The following is a 20317-nucleotide window of genomic DNA, read 5'->3' on the forward strand; positions in this document are numbered from 1 at the left end:
TGTGAGCGATTACCGTACAGTTAGGCTGTTCGAGGCCAAGCTATTTAGCAGATTTTCCAAACTGAGAATGCATGTAGTAGGCCTGATATAATTACGGGTAGGCCTAGGCTACAAAAAGCGTTGCTGGGTTGGAGAACCAAGTTAAGTCTGAGTCACTACACAGGTGTATGATCTGCTGGATGATCCACGCTATTTCCCGTTTTTTCTCCAGGGGATCGTAACTTTCAGTCGATGACAGTCGGTGGATACGCTATAGGCTAACTAGACTATGGATGACTGGTGGTAACCTCAGGAGATACAGTTTGAGTCAATAAAGTTGACAGTCTCAGGGGATCCTATCGTAAGTTTCAGTCGATGACAGTCGGTGGTGACTACACAAGGAATCAGCATCACCACCATCAAATTAATATCACAATTAACAGTTTTGTGCGCATGCTCAGTAGCGAAAAGGATCACATCTCGACGGGTCGCTCATATAGACAGGACACCGGAACACCCTCTCGTTTCTCCACAAGCCACCTTGCTAGCTTGCAAAAACGGTTTGAAGCAAAGCAACCAGAACGTTTTTTAAAACGGGACCAACGCGCAACACATTCAATAACAATGGGGAACACAGCAATATTAATGAAATGACGTTGAGAGGCCATCTTTAAGAAGAAGAGATTTAGATGATCTACCTCGTGATATAACCTGGATTACTCCTGAACCAGCTGCTTAGTATACCCATCTGGTGAGAATGAATCTGACTTACTCGGAAACAACTTCCACACCCATCTTGGACATGTAGTAAACACGCTTGTACTGACGGAACTCGACCTCAAATATCTCTTCTTCCTCTCCATCCTCCTCCCCGCCTTCTATGGAACAACAAAAGACACTGGTAAGGTAACCATGGTCACTTACAGTAAACTGAAGATTCCAAGTGCACTGGGTTAAACAGAGGTACCTTTGCTCTGGCCACCGCCGCCATCCTTTCCACTGTCAAGCGCAGCTAAACACAGCGAATCCTCCGGGGACTAACAGGGGGAAAAGTCAAAGCAGAGATTACAACATATAAATAGGACAAAAATAATTTCACTGTGGTGGGTTTGTCGGTATACTACAGGAACATGGTTTTACAACCAAAATAAGAGACTGAATGTGTGGTATTTTCAAGTCACAGACAGGAAGATATAAGGTAGGAGCAGGTTCGCACACTAAACAAGACACAAAGGTCAAGCACAAGGAGTTTTTTTTATTAGAGCAGGGTAGAGCAGACGTTTCAGGCTGTTGCCATCATCAGTGCTCTCTGTGCTCGCAATGAGCCCAACTACTGTGCAACAATTGAATAGTCCCCCACAAGGGACTATTAATTTTTGCAACATCTAGAGCGCAACAATACCCTTATCTCCCAAGTCACAGACAGGAGAAAGCTTACCACAAAATCTGATCAATCAATCAATCAATCTGGCATCAATGACTATCAGGTTTTGTGTATCACCCATGACTAGTGGTATTGGTTTCTACTACACACAGTACACAAACACAGATAAAGACCACTGATCAAACTCTAAGCCAAACAGATAGGTGACCTGTTTAATATTACAGTTTGGCCTAGTCTAGTGCTGGGCTTCAGAACGTGTAGTGCTGACCTTGCTTTTCTTGACCTTCTTGCTGTTTTCTTCCTCTGCAGCCAGACCAGCAGCTTCATTCAGGTACTTGTTCCCCACTTTGCTCTCGAACCACTTCAGGTCCACAAATGCCTCGCTGAAGTGCTCCCGATCAAACTAGAGGGAAACATAAGTAAGCAAGTAAGTAAGTAAGTACGGTAAGTAAGTAAGTGAGTTAGTAAGTAACATTTATACATCACATTTAAACAGTAAGAACTGTCCAAAGCGCTGCACAGTGTCAAACTAAAAGACTAAAATTAAACAATAATAAAAATGAGATTAAAAGCAAGACAAGCTCAAACAGCAAGAATAAAACACATAAGAGATACAGACAGAAGGCATTCCACAGTATAATAAAAAGGTAGGATAAAAGCATATGGATAACATCAGCACAGGTGTTTCTTGTTTGTTTCACAACAAGTTACAAACTACAGTAGTAGCTAGTCTGAAAAACTCTTCTCCAGCTTACCTCCGCTAGCTTCGCCAAGTACTTCTCAAAGTTGCCGAGATTCAGATGTCCATTCTCATTGAGGTAACCTAATAAATGCCACAATAATAATATTTTGTAAAAAAATCAGCGGAATCACAAACCAATTCATCAAAGAAGTGCAGATGATTCAGCTCTCCCCTGAGCTTCGCCGTTCAGCACAGTGTGATGGGTATACGGAAAATGTGTGTGGAGTGGAATAGTTTCCGTAACAACACAATTGCAGTAGTAAGAAAGGTGTGTGAATGTGCACGCGCACGCCCGTGTGTGTGTGTGTGTGTGTGTGTGTGTGTGTGTGTGTGTGTGTGTGTGTGTGTGTGTGTGTGTGTGCGTGCGTGCGTGCGTGCGTGCGTGCGTGCGTGCGTGCGTGCGTGCGCGTGTGTGTGTGAGAAAGAGAATGACGGTGAACGTGAAATAATGGAGATGAGGAACTCTGGAGTGTCGAGTGTGAAAGTTTGGGTAACAACGCATAGTGTACGGCACAGTGTAAGCCAGTCAGATCTGTCTGTCTGTGTGTGTGTGCGCGTGAGTGGATATGTGAGGAATGAGTGCTGGGGCCTAAACTACTCCAGGATAAGAGGTAAATCATGTAAAAGAAGAGCCTGTAGTCATCATTTAGATGATTTACCTCTACTTCACCTGGTTTACTCCTGAACCAGCTTTGTAGTAACAGGCCCCTGAGAAGCGCTCTGCTTACCCTGGAGAGTGGGCAGCACACTGATGTAGGTGCGGTAGAGCAGTGGCAGGGCGTCGTGGTTGATGTGCAGGTGAGGCAGGTGAGGGATGAAGTCATTGCCCACCAGGAAGCCCATCAGAATCCAGTCATCAATAATACGCTCCAGGTCATACTCAAAAGGGATCTTATGCTGATGGGGAGCACAATGATGAATGTTTGCAATTAAATAATGAAATAAGACACAATGTGACAAAGATAAATATGAATGTTTTTAAATGTGTGTGAAATATTTCTACAAATTGCATAATTTTTTTTAAGCTGTTGGTAAAACTGGCTTCAGCCAGTCTACAGACATTTCAATTCAGTTTATTACAGGGACCATGAACAATTAAAACATAAATGTTGCAGTTCCATGCATTGTACCAGGGTTAGCCTTAGGCCAATTTACATCTGTAGCAAAGAATCGTCTAGTAGAGTAAGATATGTTAAAACCCGCCCATCCAATGCAAAGGAGAGTGCTCAAAATTCGTTCTCCTAACGGGGCGTTGTCCCTCCTTCTTCTTCTCTTTCCGTGGTGTTTGCACAACGTGCGCTACCGCCAGCCATCTACAGCGCTAAGGGGACTCCATTTATTCTAAACCTCAAGACTCCGAAGGTCTCCTAATCGATGGTCTCCTAAAGGGGCGTTCACCCGACGTAAAGTGGATACTGGAAAAGAACCTGCCTGATTTATCTCTCTCTCATATACTATTCTCTGTCTGTAGTCCCTGACAGAACATGAAAGGGCATGACAACCCTGCACAGCACATTTGAAACAGAAGTCAGTGTGAAACATATGTGTGCGAGTTCATGTGCAAATACAGAAAAGTTTGTGGATGTGGGAGTACCTTAAGTTCTGAAAACTCATAATCTATGTACTCTCGCATTAGAGACAGGTGCAGCAGAAAAAAGGTAGTCTCCTCTGGGGTGGCGATCCTGTGGAAAATCCGGGAGAAAAAAATCCAACGTTAATTACAGCAACTGTGTCAATGTCAGGTTTTTAATGTATGGGAGATGTTATGGTCACAAGCTGAAAAAAAAACAATACTGTCCTGATTTCTACAGAGTCCAGCCAATAGCTTTTCAAATCTAATCACTGAAGGTGCATATCTACTGTCACAACAAGAGGATGAAGCGGTTGCAAGTTGGATATACAGAAGCACTAGCACATCTTCCTCACTTTTTAAAAATCTTAACTACGATTCACAAAGCTATAAATATAAGCTGTAAATATACGGCCATTGTTTTATGGGAAGACAAGTTGGTTTTGAACAGCAGAGACCTGCTGAGGGTTTTCTGTTTTGAAAAAAAATAGACACCATGGGCCTATACTACAAAGCTGGTTCAGGATAAGTTAAGGTTAAGTTAAGAGGTAGATCATCTAATACAAAAGCTTTTCTTAAGAAAATGAGGATTCCAGGCTCTTTTATTAGATGATTTACTCTTAACTTACCCTTGGCTTATCCTGAACCAGCTTTGTAGTACAGGCCCCATATCTCGAGCTCTGATTATTCTTCACTTATACAATGCATGGTTGGACACCTGTACAGAGATTTGTCACCACATACCTCTTCTGGTTCTTTTTCCCTCCAAAGCGTACCTCCTCTCTCAGCAGCGAGAAGTTTGGTTCATGGCTGGTGAGGCCGAGCATGATCTGCCATCACAACAAACATGGCTTAGTTAAAATCAAACTCAACGCACCAGGTCACAAGTATCATGCCGTGACAGACACGCACGCATCATAAGTACTAGACCTACCAAGTCAGCGTCTAAACCATACAGGCAGTGTCTCGTGTTGGGGTTGTGTCCTGGCTTGGCATTCTCTGAACGGATGAATTCCATAATTTTGTGCTCTCCTTCCCCAGGTGTCTGTGAAGTGGTACACAAACATTAGGAATTGTAGAGTTTATTTGCAAATGGAGTATCTCCATTTTGTAGAACATTGGAGAAATTGACATTTTTGTATAGGGCATTCCATTCCATTGCATTGCATTGCAAAATGCATTTTATATAGGTTGGAAATGTATGTTCTCAAAACATTTCAATGGTAAGAATTCACACATATGTGATAAGACCTCTGAACAGTCATTTTCAATAATGAAATGAAAGTCAAAAATGGTGTACACCATTTTGCAAATATACTCTTCAATTGAAACACAGGAGTGTAAAACATATGCATAATAACAAGGTGCAAGCCATACCTCGTGGCCAGACAGGAAGACATTCACACCCTGCCACAGCGGGTCGGTGGAGAGCTTGTTATTCACAAAGTACTTGAGCTGCTCCTGTAGTCTGGCCATAAAGTCAGTCCCTGTTGATAATGAAAAAGGGATTATCAGCTGCATGAAGAATAAAAATGTGAGGATGAACAAATGCCCCCTTTCCAATATCATCTAATTGTCACACCTAAAACTGAACATGACCATTTATAGTCAAAAATATAAATAAAGCAGTGGCTCAGTGTTGCCTTACCTGGGGTAATGCAGTTTGAGTCAAACCTGGCTTCCGTGGGCAAGACCTCCCCTTTTTCGAGAGCTTTTTTGATCTTATCCTCTGCCTCTTTGGCTGACCTATAAACCATCAAAAGTTCATATAGGAGAAAGTTAATTAGGAATCCTGTGTCAAGGTCATCATTTCAGTGAAAGGATAATATGCCATTGTGTGCTGTATAAGGACAGGTATATGTTGTGTACTCTACTTTACAAAAAAAACCCAACTAATCCTTCTTTGCATCTGCACTTGTTGTCCTGTATATTTCCTGTGCATAAATACGTGTAGTCGTGATGCTGGCTATGATTATGTCCTTGTTTGTTAGTCGATTTGGTCATAAAGCCTCTGCCGAATGCAATGTAATGTAAATGTAATGTATTGTTCAAACCCTGAATCTCCTGCCACGCTGCTTGTTGTCCTGTATATTTCCTGTGCACTTTGTATCTGCTAGTGATACTGGCTATGATTATGTCCTCGTTTGATAGTCACTTTTGTTATAATGCAATGTAATGCTCAATACCTGAATCTCCTGCCACGCTGCTGGTTCATTTTAGCCCTTGGAGCCACCCCATCCACTGCCATGAAGAACACCTTCCTGGGCTTGATGATGCGGAACAAAACCTCGATGTAGTGGAAGATATCTGCAAAGATTTTCTCCTCCGTGATACGGAAATGTACATCTTCATCATTGGGGTGTGAACATTGATGGATGATCCCATTCATGTCCAGGTACAGGTTGTCAAATTCCGGAATCTGCCAACACACACACACACACACACACACACACACACACACACACACACACACACACACACACACACACACACACACACACACACACACACCAAAACCATGAAGATAAGTTCTTCATTTGACTTTTCTTGACAGAAAACTTCACTGATGACAATACTGTTGTCTACATACAGTAGACATAAATGTGCATAGCAGAAAGACACTTACGAACTTTTAGTTAGTTATAAGAAAAATGTCAGTTTATTCAAGACTGTTACACAGGTCCACACAGTATAGCGCTCAGTTTTCCAACTCTGTGTGTTGCACGCTCCTAACTTTGGGGTCATGGGACTATGAGTTTACAACTGACGTTGTTGAAAGATGTTGAAAGATATGTTATTCCATTTAGCAGTGAAAAAACAAGCCCTTCAAAACACCATAACAGCATACAGTGCATTTCATATTCAAGAAAAGAAATCAACTGTTTTGAGTGCATTTGTAAAGGAGAACCAGTTGGAAACCCCTCCTTACAGAGAACAGAAAGTGGAGCCTTGCCAAAAATGACATCGCTTGTTTTACAATATTGATAAAGAATTAGGAGCCGTTTTGTTTGAATACTGAAGCCATTCATTTCTGATTTAAAAAGAAAATGCAAATCCTTCACAACCAGGCATAACTTATGCTTGATCGTAATTAGAAAGCACAAGGTGGGACAGAAGAAGAAGAGGAAGAGGAAGAAGAAGAAAAAGAAGAAGAAGAAGACAATGCATACTTGGCAGTGCACGTAATAAAGCAGTTGATTTACTAATGCCAAGGTTGCAGCTCCTTCAGGACCCCAAACACTTCATATGATCCAAACTGGACATTTCTGGACATTTCAGAATCGTCTGTCACCGTCTTGCCTTACAACCGTCTTCAAACAATACCATGTTTATAGATAGCATAAAATGATAGGCAAATCAATATACAATAAATAGTCAGATTAATCACGATTCAACTATAATCTGCAACTGTTTAAGATTGACATTAAATGTTGTGTACACTGTGTCAACATTAGCTGGTGGGCTCCGACACGCACACAAGACGGTCCAAATCAAAACATATTCACGACACCCGAGTCGCCCTGTGAGTATGCGCATTAATTAGAAACCCTAAACAAGGTGTAATTTTAGACAAAAGGTTGGTTACTAAAAATACTGCTGCTTTGCTTCAATTTGACTAGCTAGCTGTCTTGCTAGCAAACTAGCTGGGCATTTGTACCTGATGTTCCTTTACAGCTTGACTCAGGCAAGGATACCGCTCCGAAATCCACCGGTAAAATTTCGGTACCCCCATCCTGACTTCCAAAAATATTTACTTATACAAGGATAAAAATAAAGAAGCTACTCCGCTTCATTAAAAAAAATGAGAAGGCGAAGAAGAAGGGGAATATTGCATGTGAGAGCTAGGGACCGTCTCACAGTCTGATGAAGCTAACAAGAGCTAAAGACTGTACGGGATGATATTATGTCCGGGTGGACAAGATGACGTAACAATAACGAATAGGTACGAAATTGAAAGGGGAAAAAGAAAGGGAAACTATTCATTTTATCTCAACATTTGAGACAATCATACTGCAACACACTGTAACTAAGTTTTATATGATCACACATTTGACACACATGAAGCAACACGCCCACAATATTTGTTCACCAAAATACAGAACTACAAAACTAGTGGTGCTACCAACAATATTGTCCGACCGGACAAAGGAAACTTTTTGGCCTACTCTCAAAACAGGCATTTAGTGGGGTGGGCCTATGCAGGAATATTTGAGTTGTCCGCAGTAACCTATGCCCTACGTGCACCAGAATCGGTGAACACAGGTGGTCAATAGAATGTGAATGTGAATGACATTACTCTTTCAAAGTTTAATAATTGAAGTCATTAAGATAATCCCCAGAAGAGTCAATGGTTTAAATGCTTTAAATTGTGTGTTGTCTTGTAAGGGGGGGCACCCCTCTCCGGGGAACCTCTCTTATCGGCAGGTGCAGGTAAGCTGAGGGGGTCAGTTGTCAGGTGCCTATGGTGTGTGTGTGTGTGTGTGTGTGTGTGTGTATGTGTGTGTGTGTAACATTCTAATTGGCATCCGTTCCATGAGACATATAGGTATGAGCTAAAATGTATCTGACATAAAGAAAACCAATAGGCCATATCACTAGGCTATAACAACACTAGGCCATACTACTAAGTCACTTTCACTGATGTTGACCATTCGGCATGTTTATTTCAAAATAAAAAAATATAAAACAAATGAATACAATGCAATTATACAATACAATATGTAGGCCTATTTATATAGCACAATATCACAACTTTTAGTTGACTCAAAGTGCTATCAAATACAGAGAGAGAGAGAGAGAGAGAGAGAGAGAGAGAGAGAGAGAGAGAGAGAGAGAGAGAGAATCCACATTTAATTGTCTATAAATCAAACTTCAAAATGTATTTAAAATATGGCATATCTTACAAATGTAACATACACATTTGAACTAAATCTTTGAAATATATTACCCTATCAAAAAATAAAAGGATCCTTGTCAGAGGCAGGTATAAAAACATTTAAAAAATCTTTTCCCTTTGCTCCGAAAGGTGCACTCCAACAGAATTACATTATACAGCAGGAAAGCCATTACACACGGTTTACAATATTTTACATTCAAACCAAGCCATAATAGTCTTATTCAGAGTGACTTATGAGAGAACAGAAACAAACAATACTCCTCCAAAGCACCTTGATATTCTGAGCTTTGCTCATAGGACACAGTGATGGCAGACCCTGAGAGTGAACTTGAAGCCAACTAGTGGTCCTTGAAGCCAACTAGTGGTCCTTGAAGCCAACTAGTGGTCCTTATGCAAGTCCTGATAACTGACCGGCAGAACGCCAACGTCTGCTGTGTATAATGATAATGTAATAACACAATGTTACGAACCTTCGAGCAAAGTCAAGTAGTTCTGGCATCAGTGAAACTCTAGGCTAGGGCTATTCAATTGGCGGCCCGAGGGCCACAGATACAGTCCACATGTGGCCCAGGCATGGCACCCAACTGTAGCAGTATACATTTCGGTTTTGATACTGCAGTACAACACGTGATTTTTTTCTGAATATCCAGCTTGTTTTGTACATTTACATTAAATGTGGTTAGGTTTTAGGTTTGAGGAACATATTTAAAAATTGTTTGTAGACTACTGATTTGAGGTGTCATTTCCGTGTTAGTGATGCCTGAAAATGTGCAGCCCGACATGAGCTCTTGGTTTGAAAATGTGGCCCTGATGAAATTCAAATTGAATTGAATAGCCCTGCCCTAGGCTATGTTGCTTGCAGCACCTAGTGGACAAAACAAAGTACATACAGAATACTATGATAGATAGGATCATATCAGAATAATAGTATGTGTATTGTCTATAGCTCCTCAGTGCAGTAAGAAGTACAAATAATGTTTTGCTTTTTTTAGAGGTAAAGAATCATAGATCAGCAGAGCCTCTGAATGACTGGAAAACATTCTGCCACAAATTCTGCCAAAAGTGTAACTAATTAAGGCATATTGTCAAGTAATGGCGCTTTGATGGAGACGGACGGCTGACGGACGGCTTGTTCTCCATCTGAGTTCGGAGGTGGATAATGGATTATGGAACCCAAAACAGCTGCAAGAGAGACAGACAATCAGCAAGACAGGAAATAAAATATAACCAAAATAGTAACCATAAAAATACACAGAAAACATATTCCGCCTTGTGTCCAAAATTGAGTGAGAGTATTTTTTATGTTGGCAAGACTGTGATTCAAGTGGCATCTCAAACAACTTAACAGCCAAAACTGATATCTATGCTGCTTTCAGCACCCTTGCCCTTCATGCCTGTGTGTGTGTGTGTGTGTGTGTGTGTGTGTGTGTGTGTGTGTGTGTGTGTGTGTGTGTGTGTGTCAGGAAAGGAAATAAGCACCCGTCCATCTGCCAATGACGAGTGAATTTGGCCTTTGGCGGGTGAAATATGTCAACCCACCTGTCATCTTGACGGGTGCAATTTTTCTACAGGTGCCCGGATTAATGCTGACTTATACGCAGCATCCAACATCAACGGTTTAAGCAAATTGGTAATGAAAAGAGTTATTGGCATCACAATAACTGAATTTATGACCTCTGACACTAAAGTATTGATCAGAAAATGATCTTACCTAGCATTACAATGTTTGAAACGGTTGAATATGAGATTATGAACTGGTAAAAATGGTGACTGGTAAAAATTGTGAGTGACTGGTAGATTTTTAGAATCTACCTGCCACAGTGACTAGTGGGGAATTTTTTTAAGTTCCACCCCTGGTGTGTGTGTGTGTGTGTGTGTGCGTGTGCGTGCACGCGTGCGTGTGTTATAGATCTGCAGACAACATACATAGACTTAGAAATAAATGCATAAAAACAAAAATAGGCCTATGTTTTACATATACCTAATAGTCAAGTTAATTCAACTCAAAGTGGCCATGGAAAACATGATTTCACTTTCAATTGCGCTAAAGTAGAGATGTTTATAATTTTCTGTAAATATTTAATCATTCTGGTTAAAGTGAAACATATCTTACCACCTGGAGGAGCAGAACCTTTGACACCACATCAGGTAAGCAGAGAGAGAGAGAGAGAGAGGGGGGGGGATTAACATAATGGCAACAATTAACAATTAGCATTTGCAAGACATTTGGAAGGAAAATATATCAAACCAATTGTAGAGTCATTGTAGGGGCCTACTTACTTTGTTTTGATATGATAAAACTGACCAGAATCAGCCCTAAGAATATGACCACCGCCAGGAGTGGGGCCAAAACCCCAGCCATACCTGGAACGAAACGCATAAACATCTTTTATAGCAGGCATGTTCACTTAAGTGTCTATCTTAGTGCCTACGTGACATTGTGGCCCATGAGTCCAAAGAATATTGCACTGAGCACCTTAACACACTCCACGTGTGATGATGAAGTTGAATAAATACATGTTACATGGTAAATGTTCAATGTTAAATGTTCATTTGAACTGTACTTAGTATCACTTATTGTTACCTGTCCTGTCTTGCACTTTATGTCAGTCTGTGAAATGTCAGTCTGTGTATGTCTATGTCTTGGTATGGTATAATAAGCAAACGTAATTTTCCTTGTATGACTTGTGTATATGAAGAAAGTGACAATAAAAGACTTGATAAAAACAACACATGATTTGGGCATGCGCCAGCAACATAAGAAGAACCACCCTTACCCCCTCCAGACGTAGCTTCAGTGCGCCTCAATATCTTTGCCAACTCCGCACAGGCCTGCTGAAAGCGCATCCTATCGCGCACTGTGCGTTGTCTTTCTCGATCCAATTCTTGTTTCAGTGGCATTGCTTGCGGATGTAAGGTCGCCCATGCGTCTGTCGACTGATCTAGAAACAAAACATCTTCCCCGTTGTGCTCGATCCATTCGTTTACCCGCATCACTTGGAATCCCTTCAAGTTGCATTCGCGAAAACGCTGGAAAGTGTTGTCTTCTGTGTAAACAAACATGCCAATTTAAGTGGATGAACATGCATATACAACAGCCTACATGTCAACATAGCCTAGTGCACTGTCTCATTATGCGTAATTACCTTGTGTACTGTTTGAAGTTTTTGCAAACATCTTGAGCGCATCCTGAAGAGATGGACTGAAATTACTGGAGGGAATGAATCCCCCTACTCCAAGACCATTCTCGCTGCCCTCGGGTGTGAAAAGATCTCCGTTTACGAAAATTCTCTCCTCAGTTGTCTCCTCAGGGCCCAATACACTTTTGTACTCATATCTAATGACTGTTGCTGCAAACAAACACAAAAGATGCGGATGTGGATCTGAGCACTGCGACTCCTTTCACTTTAAGCAATCTCTAAGCAGTTAAATGTGTAGGCTATTGACTTACCTGTGGGCAATTCGGCGCAAAGTGTCACTCCGAACATTAAGTAAAACAGAACTACGTGCATCATCTTCAGGCTGTTGCAAACCTTTTTGACCATTTGAGATGTGCGTATCTGTTCGCAAAAGTCAGAGGTAACAGGTCCTTTTCGAATAAGTCCTACTTTCGATAGGCTATCTTTCCGTGGGTTCCCTGACAATGGAAGGATGTTACCCACTAGTTTTGAAGAGCTTATTTTGTTAAGTGTCCTCATATGCGAGGCATACTTCTTCTTCGTGTCAATAATGATTTGTTTTGTTGTCGTTTAAATGCTCAAGCAGCTGAATGGCAGGGTCGATCTGATTGGCTCTTCGAGCAGGTTTACATGCGAATACTGTAGGGGAGGTCCTAAGTACAGAATGCTGCCTCGGGGCGGTGGCCACGAGCCATGAACATGGTTAATTTCAAACGTCGCTGGTAACTACCTTGCGGTGTATTTGTAAAATGTGATTGTGGATAGGCAACTTTTATTTTTATGTTGGGCAAGTAACGTCATGGTCTTAGAGAAGGTAGGCTTGGCATCTGTGTGGAATAATGTTGTTTCATGGATTCTGTTTAAAAGTAGGCCAAGTTTTTTTCAGTTATTTCATGTAGCCTATTGCAGTTTTGCATGCTCAACACTAATCGACTCCCGAGTTGGACACGCAGCTGTAAAAACGCGCGCCTCTCCAGTGCGTAATAGAGGTTTCGCTCAAATGTTATTAGATACATGTCCCGGTATCAGCTTGTGGGATGTGTCATTGTGCAGAACAATGCGTTCGGTGCTGTCCCCCAAGACAAGACTGTCAAAAGATCAGGCTACACGCAACTGTGCCTACATTGACTTCAACGTAGAATACCCTAATAATGTAGCCTTTCAAGACCTGACAACAACCTACAACAACTCATTGCACTACGCTAAGCATTCATTAAAACATTAGTGATAGGCCTAATCTAAAATGTTAAGAGGTTTTGCTTTCCACTGAGAAAGTGTGTGCACAAACAAAGCACAACACACACCACACAATACAATAACAAAGCGATGGGGTGCAACATGACAATTAAGCATTCACATAAAGGTTTGAAGGCTATGATATCAGCAATTAGAGCTTGCTGAAATTGACCATTATAAACCCCCTTAGTGCAGCACTATGGCTCTCTGTAATGTCATAGCAATGTTGTTATGATGTAGTTAGGCATTTTCAGCAAGTGAATAGGGTCACCGGCGACCCCAGCTGCAGTAAGAGGGCTACACTGCAATGAGCTTTATGTATGAATGTGTAGGCCTAAATTTATTCTTGGTGTGATTTTCCTTTGGGCCATCACTGCTGCGCACTATAATACACCATATGATTTAGCGGAAACGGTTATCAAGAGTTGGTACTAGCACCATACGCTCTGAGACTGCACTGATAGCAGACTGTGGAATGGCGTGAGGCATGGTGCAGGGGAGATAAGTTGTTTCCCCCAAGTCACTTACATGTTTTGACTGGCCATATTCCTGTCATTAGAAAAGCCAGCACTCTGATACCTGGCTGCCGTTATGCCTGAGGATTTTTTTAAAAGAATTGATCTTTGGTATGAGTAATCTCAAAAATTTGAAGCTGTTTTCTGGTGTGCAAAAGTCAAGTAGGGTTAAGGCTGGAAACTAGGTTAGGAGGTAAGGGTATTGTTGCGCTATAGATGTTCCGAAAAATAACTAGGTGCGTGGACCTAAAAGAAGTAAGGTATAAGGTTGGAGCAGGTTCGCACACTAAACAAGACACAAAGGTCAAGCTCAAGGAGGTTTTTTTATTAGAGCAGGGTAGAGCAGACGTTTCAGGCTCAACATTCACGTTCCACATCCTGCTCTACCTGCTCTACCTGAAACCTGCTCAAACCTTAAACCTGGAAACTAGATTACCCATCAAGTTTCTTGATTAACCTGTTTTCACTAGTTCACCCTTTGAGTGCTTGGTCAAAGGAGGTCAACGGAGAAGAATTTGCTGGTGATTCCTGAAAAGTCAAAACAAAGTGTGGAGAGGCAGCCTTTATGCTTCAAAGCTTTGGAACCAGCTTCCAGATGACGTAAAAAATGCACCCACTATTGATAGCTTTTTTTTATGTTTATGTGACCAGGTGTAGCGCCTGTTGTTACCTTCGCCGACTTTGTCGCGAAGGTTATGTTTTGACCGCTGTGTATTTATTTATTTTTTATTTGTGAATATGTTTGTTTGTTTGTTTGTACTTCGTATAACTCAGACATAACTGAGCCGATTTTTATGAAATTTGGTGGGATGATTGGTCATGACCCAAGGAACAATCGATTACTTTTTGGGAGTGATTGGGTCAAAGGTCAAGGTCAAGGTCACGAAAAGGTCAAACACGTAAATTGAGCCGATTTTTATGAAATTTAGTGGGATGATTGGTCATGACCCAAGGAACAATCGATTACTTTTTGGGAGTGATTGGGTCACAGGTCAAGGTCAAGGTCATGAAAAGGTCAAAAACGTTTTTCTTTGCCAAGCACTATATGCCAGAACAACGTGTGCATGCTGAATTGAATAAGAGGTCAAGAATGGGCCAAAAATGTAATATTACGATATTCCGGTCCGATTTCAATGAAACTAACACCAAAATTTGGAGAATGTTATGCCCCACACTCTGAAGATGGCCAGAAAAAAATAAGTGGCGTAGGCGAAGGTTTGCGCTCTACCGAGTGCCCGTTCTAGTTTTATTTGTTTTTATGCACAGAGATACATGCGTTGATGCACACACATGCACGCACTAACGCACACACATACACGGAGGGAGCACTGACGAAGCGGTTTTCAGGCTCCTGAAACCGGAACCTGTAGTCGCAGGAGGAATAACCAGAGGAAGATAAAATGATGCTGGAAATAGTTTCTCAGCCAGGCCCGTCACTAGGTTTAAGAGACAGGGGGGGCTTAGCCCCAGAGGAAGAAAATCTGCACGCACAGCGCGCACCAAATTTTTTTCAGCTCACCTGCTAAGGTTTTGTCTAAGAATTAATTATTTCAAGAGCAAAGAAATCCTGCACACTGTCCATTCCACCAACAAACTTTAATACATTGTTTCGGTCATCCGACCTTCATGTTGTATTAAAGTTTGTTAGTGGAATGGACGGTGTGCAGGATTTCTTTACACTTGAATGACAACCCCACTGGGATAATATCCTACGCACCTGCCCACCTACAGAGGTGTGCAAAAGCGTCTTCTTGAACAATTATTTTAACACTAGTTACAGTGAATTTTTTTTTATTCACATTTTAAGGAACATTCCTTATATGTAAGCTAAACAAAACATTTCAAAATGTTTCAACTGATGAATATTATGTACGTTAAAATTATTAGATGAAAATGCAGAGAGCACAATTTACACAAGGACTAGGAACTTTAAGGAGTTACTAACTGTGCGTCTCCAGGAGAAGCAGTGGTCAGGAAGCGATTCATTCAAACAGATTCCTTACTTGGAAAACTATGCATCCCCGGCAGATATTAGGTCATTTTTACTCCATTAGTAGCTATTTTAATTAGTTCATGTGTGTTTTCAAACTGTTAAGACAAATATTAAAGCTCAACTATAATTTCAAGACAATGTCAAATGGATTTATTACACGGGTATTGTGAGTGAAAAATGGTACTTTGGGTCGGAAGATTTCATCCGTGTAAGTGATTACACTTTTCTCGAGGTGTTAGTCACAAAGCACAATCCTCTACCTGTTTCCCCCCCCCGCATAACATAGGCCTATTGCTGTGCACCCTGCTTTTATTGCTGTGCAATAGGATAGCCTATAAGTGGCATTAAACAATAAATAAGCAAACAGGAACTAGTCAGTGCTTTACTGCATTTGTTTTTGGAAAAATGTAAAAAAAAAAAAAAAAAAAAAAAAAATTGTGCAAAATCGTTAAAGGGGGGGCTAATACAAATGTATTGGGGGCTAAAGCCCCCCTAAAATAGGCCTAACGACCGCCCTGTTCTCAGCACTTTTGCATACCTGTCAACCATCCCTAATTTCCCGGGAAACTCCCTAATTTTGCAATATGGTCCAGCTGCGTCTTGTCCAGCTAATACCGCTACGCCCATTCCCCCTTACTAGACCGCCCTCACAGTAACGCCCCTTTGGCTGTTCAAGTTTCTGAAGTCAGTGACATGCTACCGAATGACAACACAAGCTCCGCGCGGGACTTTTTAAAACGACTCACTGGATGGATTTCGCTGCAGCGATCACTCAACTGTCGGTAAGATTTCAGTATAAATGCATGAATATACATAACGGTTACTTTACTAGTTGACTTTCAGTCGGAGGGCGAACATTTAACCACCTCGGCCCACGACCCCCACCAACTAGCGGTTTTGGCTAATGTTTTTTAGCTTCAAGGCAAGCTAACAGGCCGCCCTTCGTAAGTTTGTTTCAGATGTTGTGTGTGTAGTGGTCATAATGTACAGCACTAAGTTATGGGCAGACAAAGCAACTATTATTCCTGTGTAATTACCATTCTTGTGACTACTTCACTGCATATGTTAAGCAGGAAACTGCCTTTGGTTCCCAAATATGAACATCTGTTGCCCTTCATACCCGACTACAGGCTTCACTGCCTGGGAAATCTGTGCTAGTTTATTACAGTATTTCCAACCTGGTAGCTAGCTAGCTAGCCAGCCTGGCCAGAATGGACAAAGGCAGCACATCTCAGAATCTTGTTACGACAATACGAGCGAGGCAAATGTAAATGGATTACATTGTTATGTGTAAGGTAAGACGTTAACATGACAAGGGTTAGATGAAGGATAAGGGCTAGCCAGACTAGAATAAAAGTTAACTAGGCCTACTACGAAAAGTTAATTCATAAACGTTTTGACGGTCTTTCGAGTGGTTATCGGATTGTGTGCTTGCTTGCTTAAATATCATAAAGTTCGCCACAAAGTGATCACGAAATGATCTCCGTATTAATAACAGTTTCGTGGAAATGATGCTGTATTTACCCTTAAACAAATTACCGGTAAGCACTGTGCCAAAAGGTGTTTATACAGTAGTTTCTTCCTGTGCTGTGTTGTGCACGTCTGTTTCATCATCTGAGCTATCAGTTTCTTTGAGGCAAAGATGTATAGAATAGCACTGAAAGTCTGAGGTGTCATATTTGTTCAACCTGGTGTTAAACGTAATTTCAATTCTTGACCAGTGCATGTAAAGAAATTGAAAATAAAACCGACTTGACTTGACTTGTCATTGGGTCTGATTTTAAATGTGCCATATAGTTCAATGTGGGAGCAGGTTCACTCACTAAATAAGACACTAAGGTCAAGCACAAGCAGATTTTTTTTTTTTTTTTAAACAATTCTCAGAGCAGATTAGAGCAGACGTTTCAGGTTGCTGCCATCAGAGAGTAGTGACTTGACCTTAGTGTCTTTAGTGTGCTCCCACATTGAAGTCTACTTTTTGGGTCCATGCACCTACTTATTTCTAAACATCTAGAGCGCAACAATACCCCTGCCTCCTGATGTGCCATATAACCTGTATCTCTCCAAGTGTGTGTGTGTGTGTGTGTGTGTGAGAGAGAGAGAATGTGTGCACGCAGATATAAGAAGTTGGGGTTGATGATCCACATGATGGTGATGGACCAGGACAGCTCTGGACCTCCTGACTGGCAGCTCCATCCTCAACCTCTCTTCCTGCCCTTCACACATGTGCAGGTAAGGCCATTTTTTTTAAACTCACTGCATTGTCTGAGGCAAAAGTAGGAGAAAAGAAGTGTGCGAGTGAGTGAGAACCCGGTCATTATACATGTGACCCTTAAAGGGCGTGTGTGTGTCCTAGAACCAAGACAGTGGCAGTGTGTGTCCGTCTGCCTTTGGTTAAGGGTATCTTTAAGATACTACCTTGTTGTGGTAACATAATTTTGCTATTTCTGACAGGCAGCCAGTTTTCTGAAAGATGGTTGATGTCAGTACCAACATGTTGTGATGGAGGCTTCCACCTGAGCTGAACACAGAAACTTGCACACAGTGGTGAGTAAATCACTGAATCTGTTTTGTTCGGCACTAGACCAATACAGTAATTCCTTCATGTGCTGTGTTTATTTATAGCAGAACTTGTGTATAGAGGATAATACAAAACACTGGCACAGTAGTAGTGACCCCTGTACAGGCCAGAAGCTCTGTATCTCTTCAGCCTGGTGTTCTGCATTAAAATGATGGGTGTGATTTTTATGTAGTGTATTCTATGTATACCCTCTCGTGTGTGTGTGTGTGTGTGTGTGTGTGTGTGTGTGTGTGTGTGTGTGTGTGTGTGTGTGTGTGTGCATGCATGTGTGCAGATGGAAGCAGTCGTTCCTGTTCAGCATCGATATGCCAGTAATGGGTTTGATGAGCCACAGCATGGTGATGGGCAATCAGCATCAGGACCAGGGCAGCTCACAAGGAGAACCTCCTGCCCTGCCTCGTCATCCTCAACCTCCCATCTCCCTGCTCTTCACACATGTGCAGGTGAGGCCAACCTCTAAAATGCACACTTGACTTGAGGCAAAGGGGGGAGAATAGGCCTGCGTGCGTGCCTGTGTGCGTGCCTGCCTGCGTGTGTGCCTGCGTGCCACACTTTAAAACAGTAGCAGTGTTGGGGGGCGTGTGCACAAGCATATGCACATGGTCATGTCTTTCTGTAGGTAGATAGCGGGTGCTTGTTTTTGTCTTTATTTTCATTCATAACATTAGCATGCCTTTTTTTTTGACAGGCACGGAGCCAGTTTTCAGAGGGAGGGCTGATGACACCAGCAACTTTGGTTCTGAACCTGATCAACCCAGCACCAACCACTGTGCCGCTCCTCCTCTGCCAACTGCACCACATGGCTCCACCATCTCAAAAAGGCACAGACACTACTCCACTTCCTGCGAAGGATGAAAGAAGAGCCGACCGCCCCACATCGGCACTCACCACCTTCTACAGGGGTGTCATTGAGAGCATCCTGACCAGCAGCCTCTCTGTCTGGCATTGCAGCCGTCAAGCTGAAGACTAGAAGGCAGTACAGAGAGTGTGGTGAGCTCGGCAGAAAAGCTCATAAGATCACCCCTACCAGCCATTCAGGATCTGTACACTTCACACTGTTCCAAGAGGGCAATGAACATCATAAAGACACAACTCATCCAGCATACAGACTGTTCTCCCTACTACCATCAGGGAAGCGCTAGCCCGGCATGCGGTGCCGCACAAGCACACTGGGAAACGGCTTCTTTCCACAAGCCATCAGTCTCCTCAACGTTCTGAAGAAAACCACATGAATATTCCAAGGACACTGGAGAATATTCCATGAACACTTCTTTCACCATGCCACTTACACTTTACTCATTGCACCTTATATACAGCATCTTCACATCACCTGTATGATCTCCTCCTGCCATGTGTGTGTGTGTGTGTGTGTGTGTGTCCACTGTGTTTGTGTATTTATTGTCCATCAGTATGTTACTCTTCTTATTGCACACTGTTTGTGTCTCTGTGTGACTGTATTTATTGAATGTATCAGTCTGTATTTCATGTCAATGCATTATTTTTAGTTATTAGTTAAACTGCACATTGGAGACTGGTCAAACACAATTTCAAACTTTGTGTTAACCCTCCATAGATTTTTGTCAAAAAATGGAGTCTAATCTACTGTACTATTCAGGCTATCAACAGACCACACAGTTGAGTGCTGTTTTATGCACTCTGAATATGAGGAGAAGGAGGTGACCGTTCACACTTCATAGTGTAAAAGTAAACAGAAATAAATTTTCACATTTCATTCCTGTCTCGTTCACTTCTTTCAGCAATGTATGTGGCCTACATGCAGGGAAGCTGACAGGGGGGAAAGGGGTCCGTTGACCTGGGCCCAGTGAGACGAGGGGTCCAGGAATGGGTCCTCATTACATTGTATGTAGTCTATGTATTGAGTGGGGGGCCCTTTCAGATGACTTTGTCCTGGGCACAGCCAAAGCTGTCAGCGGTCCTGATTATGTACGCACAAACACTGGTTACAATGGTAGGGAACATTTTCTCTGTTTTCTGATGGCCTTTGAATTAAGACAGGCCAATCTGGAACCTCTCCTGGATAAAGAGGTAAGCTTCAATAGTGTGGTCACTCCTAAATCATAGACAGACATGGAGTATGGTTGCCTGGTTAACACCAGACCTAATCACAAGTGAAGTGTCTTTCAGATCGAAACGATTGTGTAGAACTAAAGGCAGTGTGGGAGTTCCCAGGCTAGGAGTATGGTAGGCCTATGGTAATGAAGAAATCGTTTTTCTCCAATA

The 20317-nt window shown here is 42.0% G+C and overlaps 2 protein-coding genes and 1 long non-coding RNA gene across 7 annotated transcripts in view; 1 reads left to right on the forward strand and 2 right to left on the reverse strand.

Moving 5' to 3' along the window:
- The window catches only part of xrn1 (5'-3' exoribonuclease 1), a 31864-nt gene extending 24309 nt beyond the window's left edge, over nt 1–7555 (reverse strand). For all 5 annotated transcript variants that reach the window (XM_063218804.1, XM_063218801.1, XM_063218800.1 and 2 more), the window contains exons 1-12: nt 7334–7555; nt 5862–6094; nt 5324–5421; nt 5053–5162; nt 4610–4720; nt 4420–4505; nt 3700–3787; nt 2834–3002; nt 2119–2186; nt 1632–1766; nt 947–1016; nt 752–857 (exon numbers count right to left, since the gene is read on the reverse strand). In XM_063218804.1, coding sequence (XP_063074874.1) covers nt 752–857; nt 947–1016; nt 1632–1766; nt 2119–2186; nt 2834–3002; nt 3700–3787; nt 4420–4505; nt 4610–4720; nt 5053–5162; nt 5324–5421; nt 5862–6094; nt 7334–7408 — 1349 coding nt within the window. In that variant the 5' untranslated portion in view covers nt 7409–7555. The remainder of the gene's footprint in view (nt 1–751; nt 858–946; nt 1017–1631; nt 1767–2118; nt 2187–2833; nt 3003–3699; nt 3788–4419; nt 4506–4609; nt 4721–5052; nt 5163–5323; nt 5422–5861; nt 6095–7333) is intronic.
- Nucleotides 7556–8299: 744 nt separating this feature from the next.
- LOC134465255 (uncharacterized) lies at nt 8300–12330 on the reverse strand. The gene is made up of 6 exons (XM_063218811.1): nt 12024–12330; nt 11719–11922; nt 11350–11619; nt 10853–10936; nt 10686–10703; nt 8300–9754 (listed from the first exon to the last, which is right to left on the reverse strand). Exons 1-6 carry the CDS (start codon nt 12268–12270, stop codon nt 9645–9647), a joined length of 933 nt encoding a protein of 310 aa, XP_063074881.1. The 5' UTR covers nt 12271–12330; the 3' UTR covers nt 8300–9644.
- Nucleotides 12331–17120: 4790 nt separating this feature from the next.
- Nucleotides 17121–19808, forward strand: LOC134465260 (uncharacterized). The gene is made up of 4 exons (XR_010038127.1): nt 17121–17727; nt 17950–18042; nt 18351–18519; nt 18765–19808. It is a non-coding gene; the product is annotated as an uncharacterized LOC134465260 (long non-coding RNA).
- The last annotated feature ends 509 nt before the right edge of the window (nt 19809–20317 follow it).

The sequence above is a fragment of the Engraulis encrasicolus genome, chromosome 16, assembly GCF_034702125.1.
Source record: "Engraulis encrasicolus isolate BLACKSEA-1 chromosome 16, IST_EnEncr_1.0, whole genome shotgun sequence".
Classification (NCBI taxonomy): domain Eukaryota; kingdom Metazoa; phylum Chordata; class Actinopteri; order Clupeiformes; family Engraulidae; genus Engraulis; species Engraulis encrasicolus.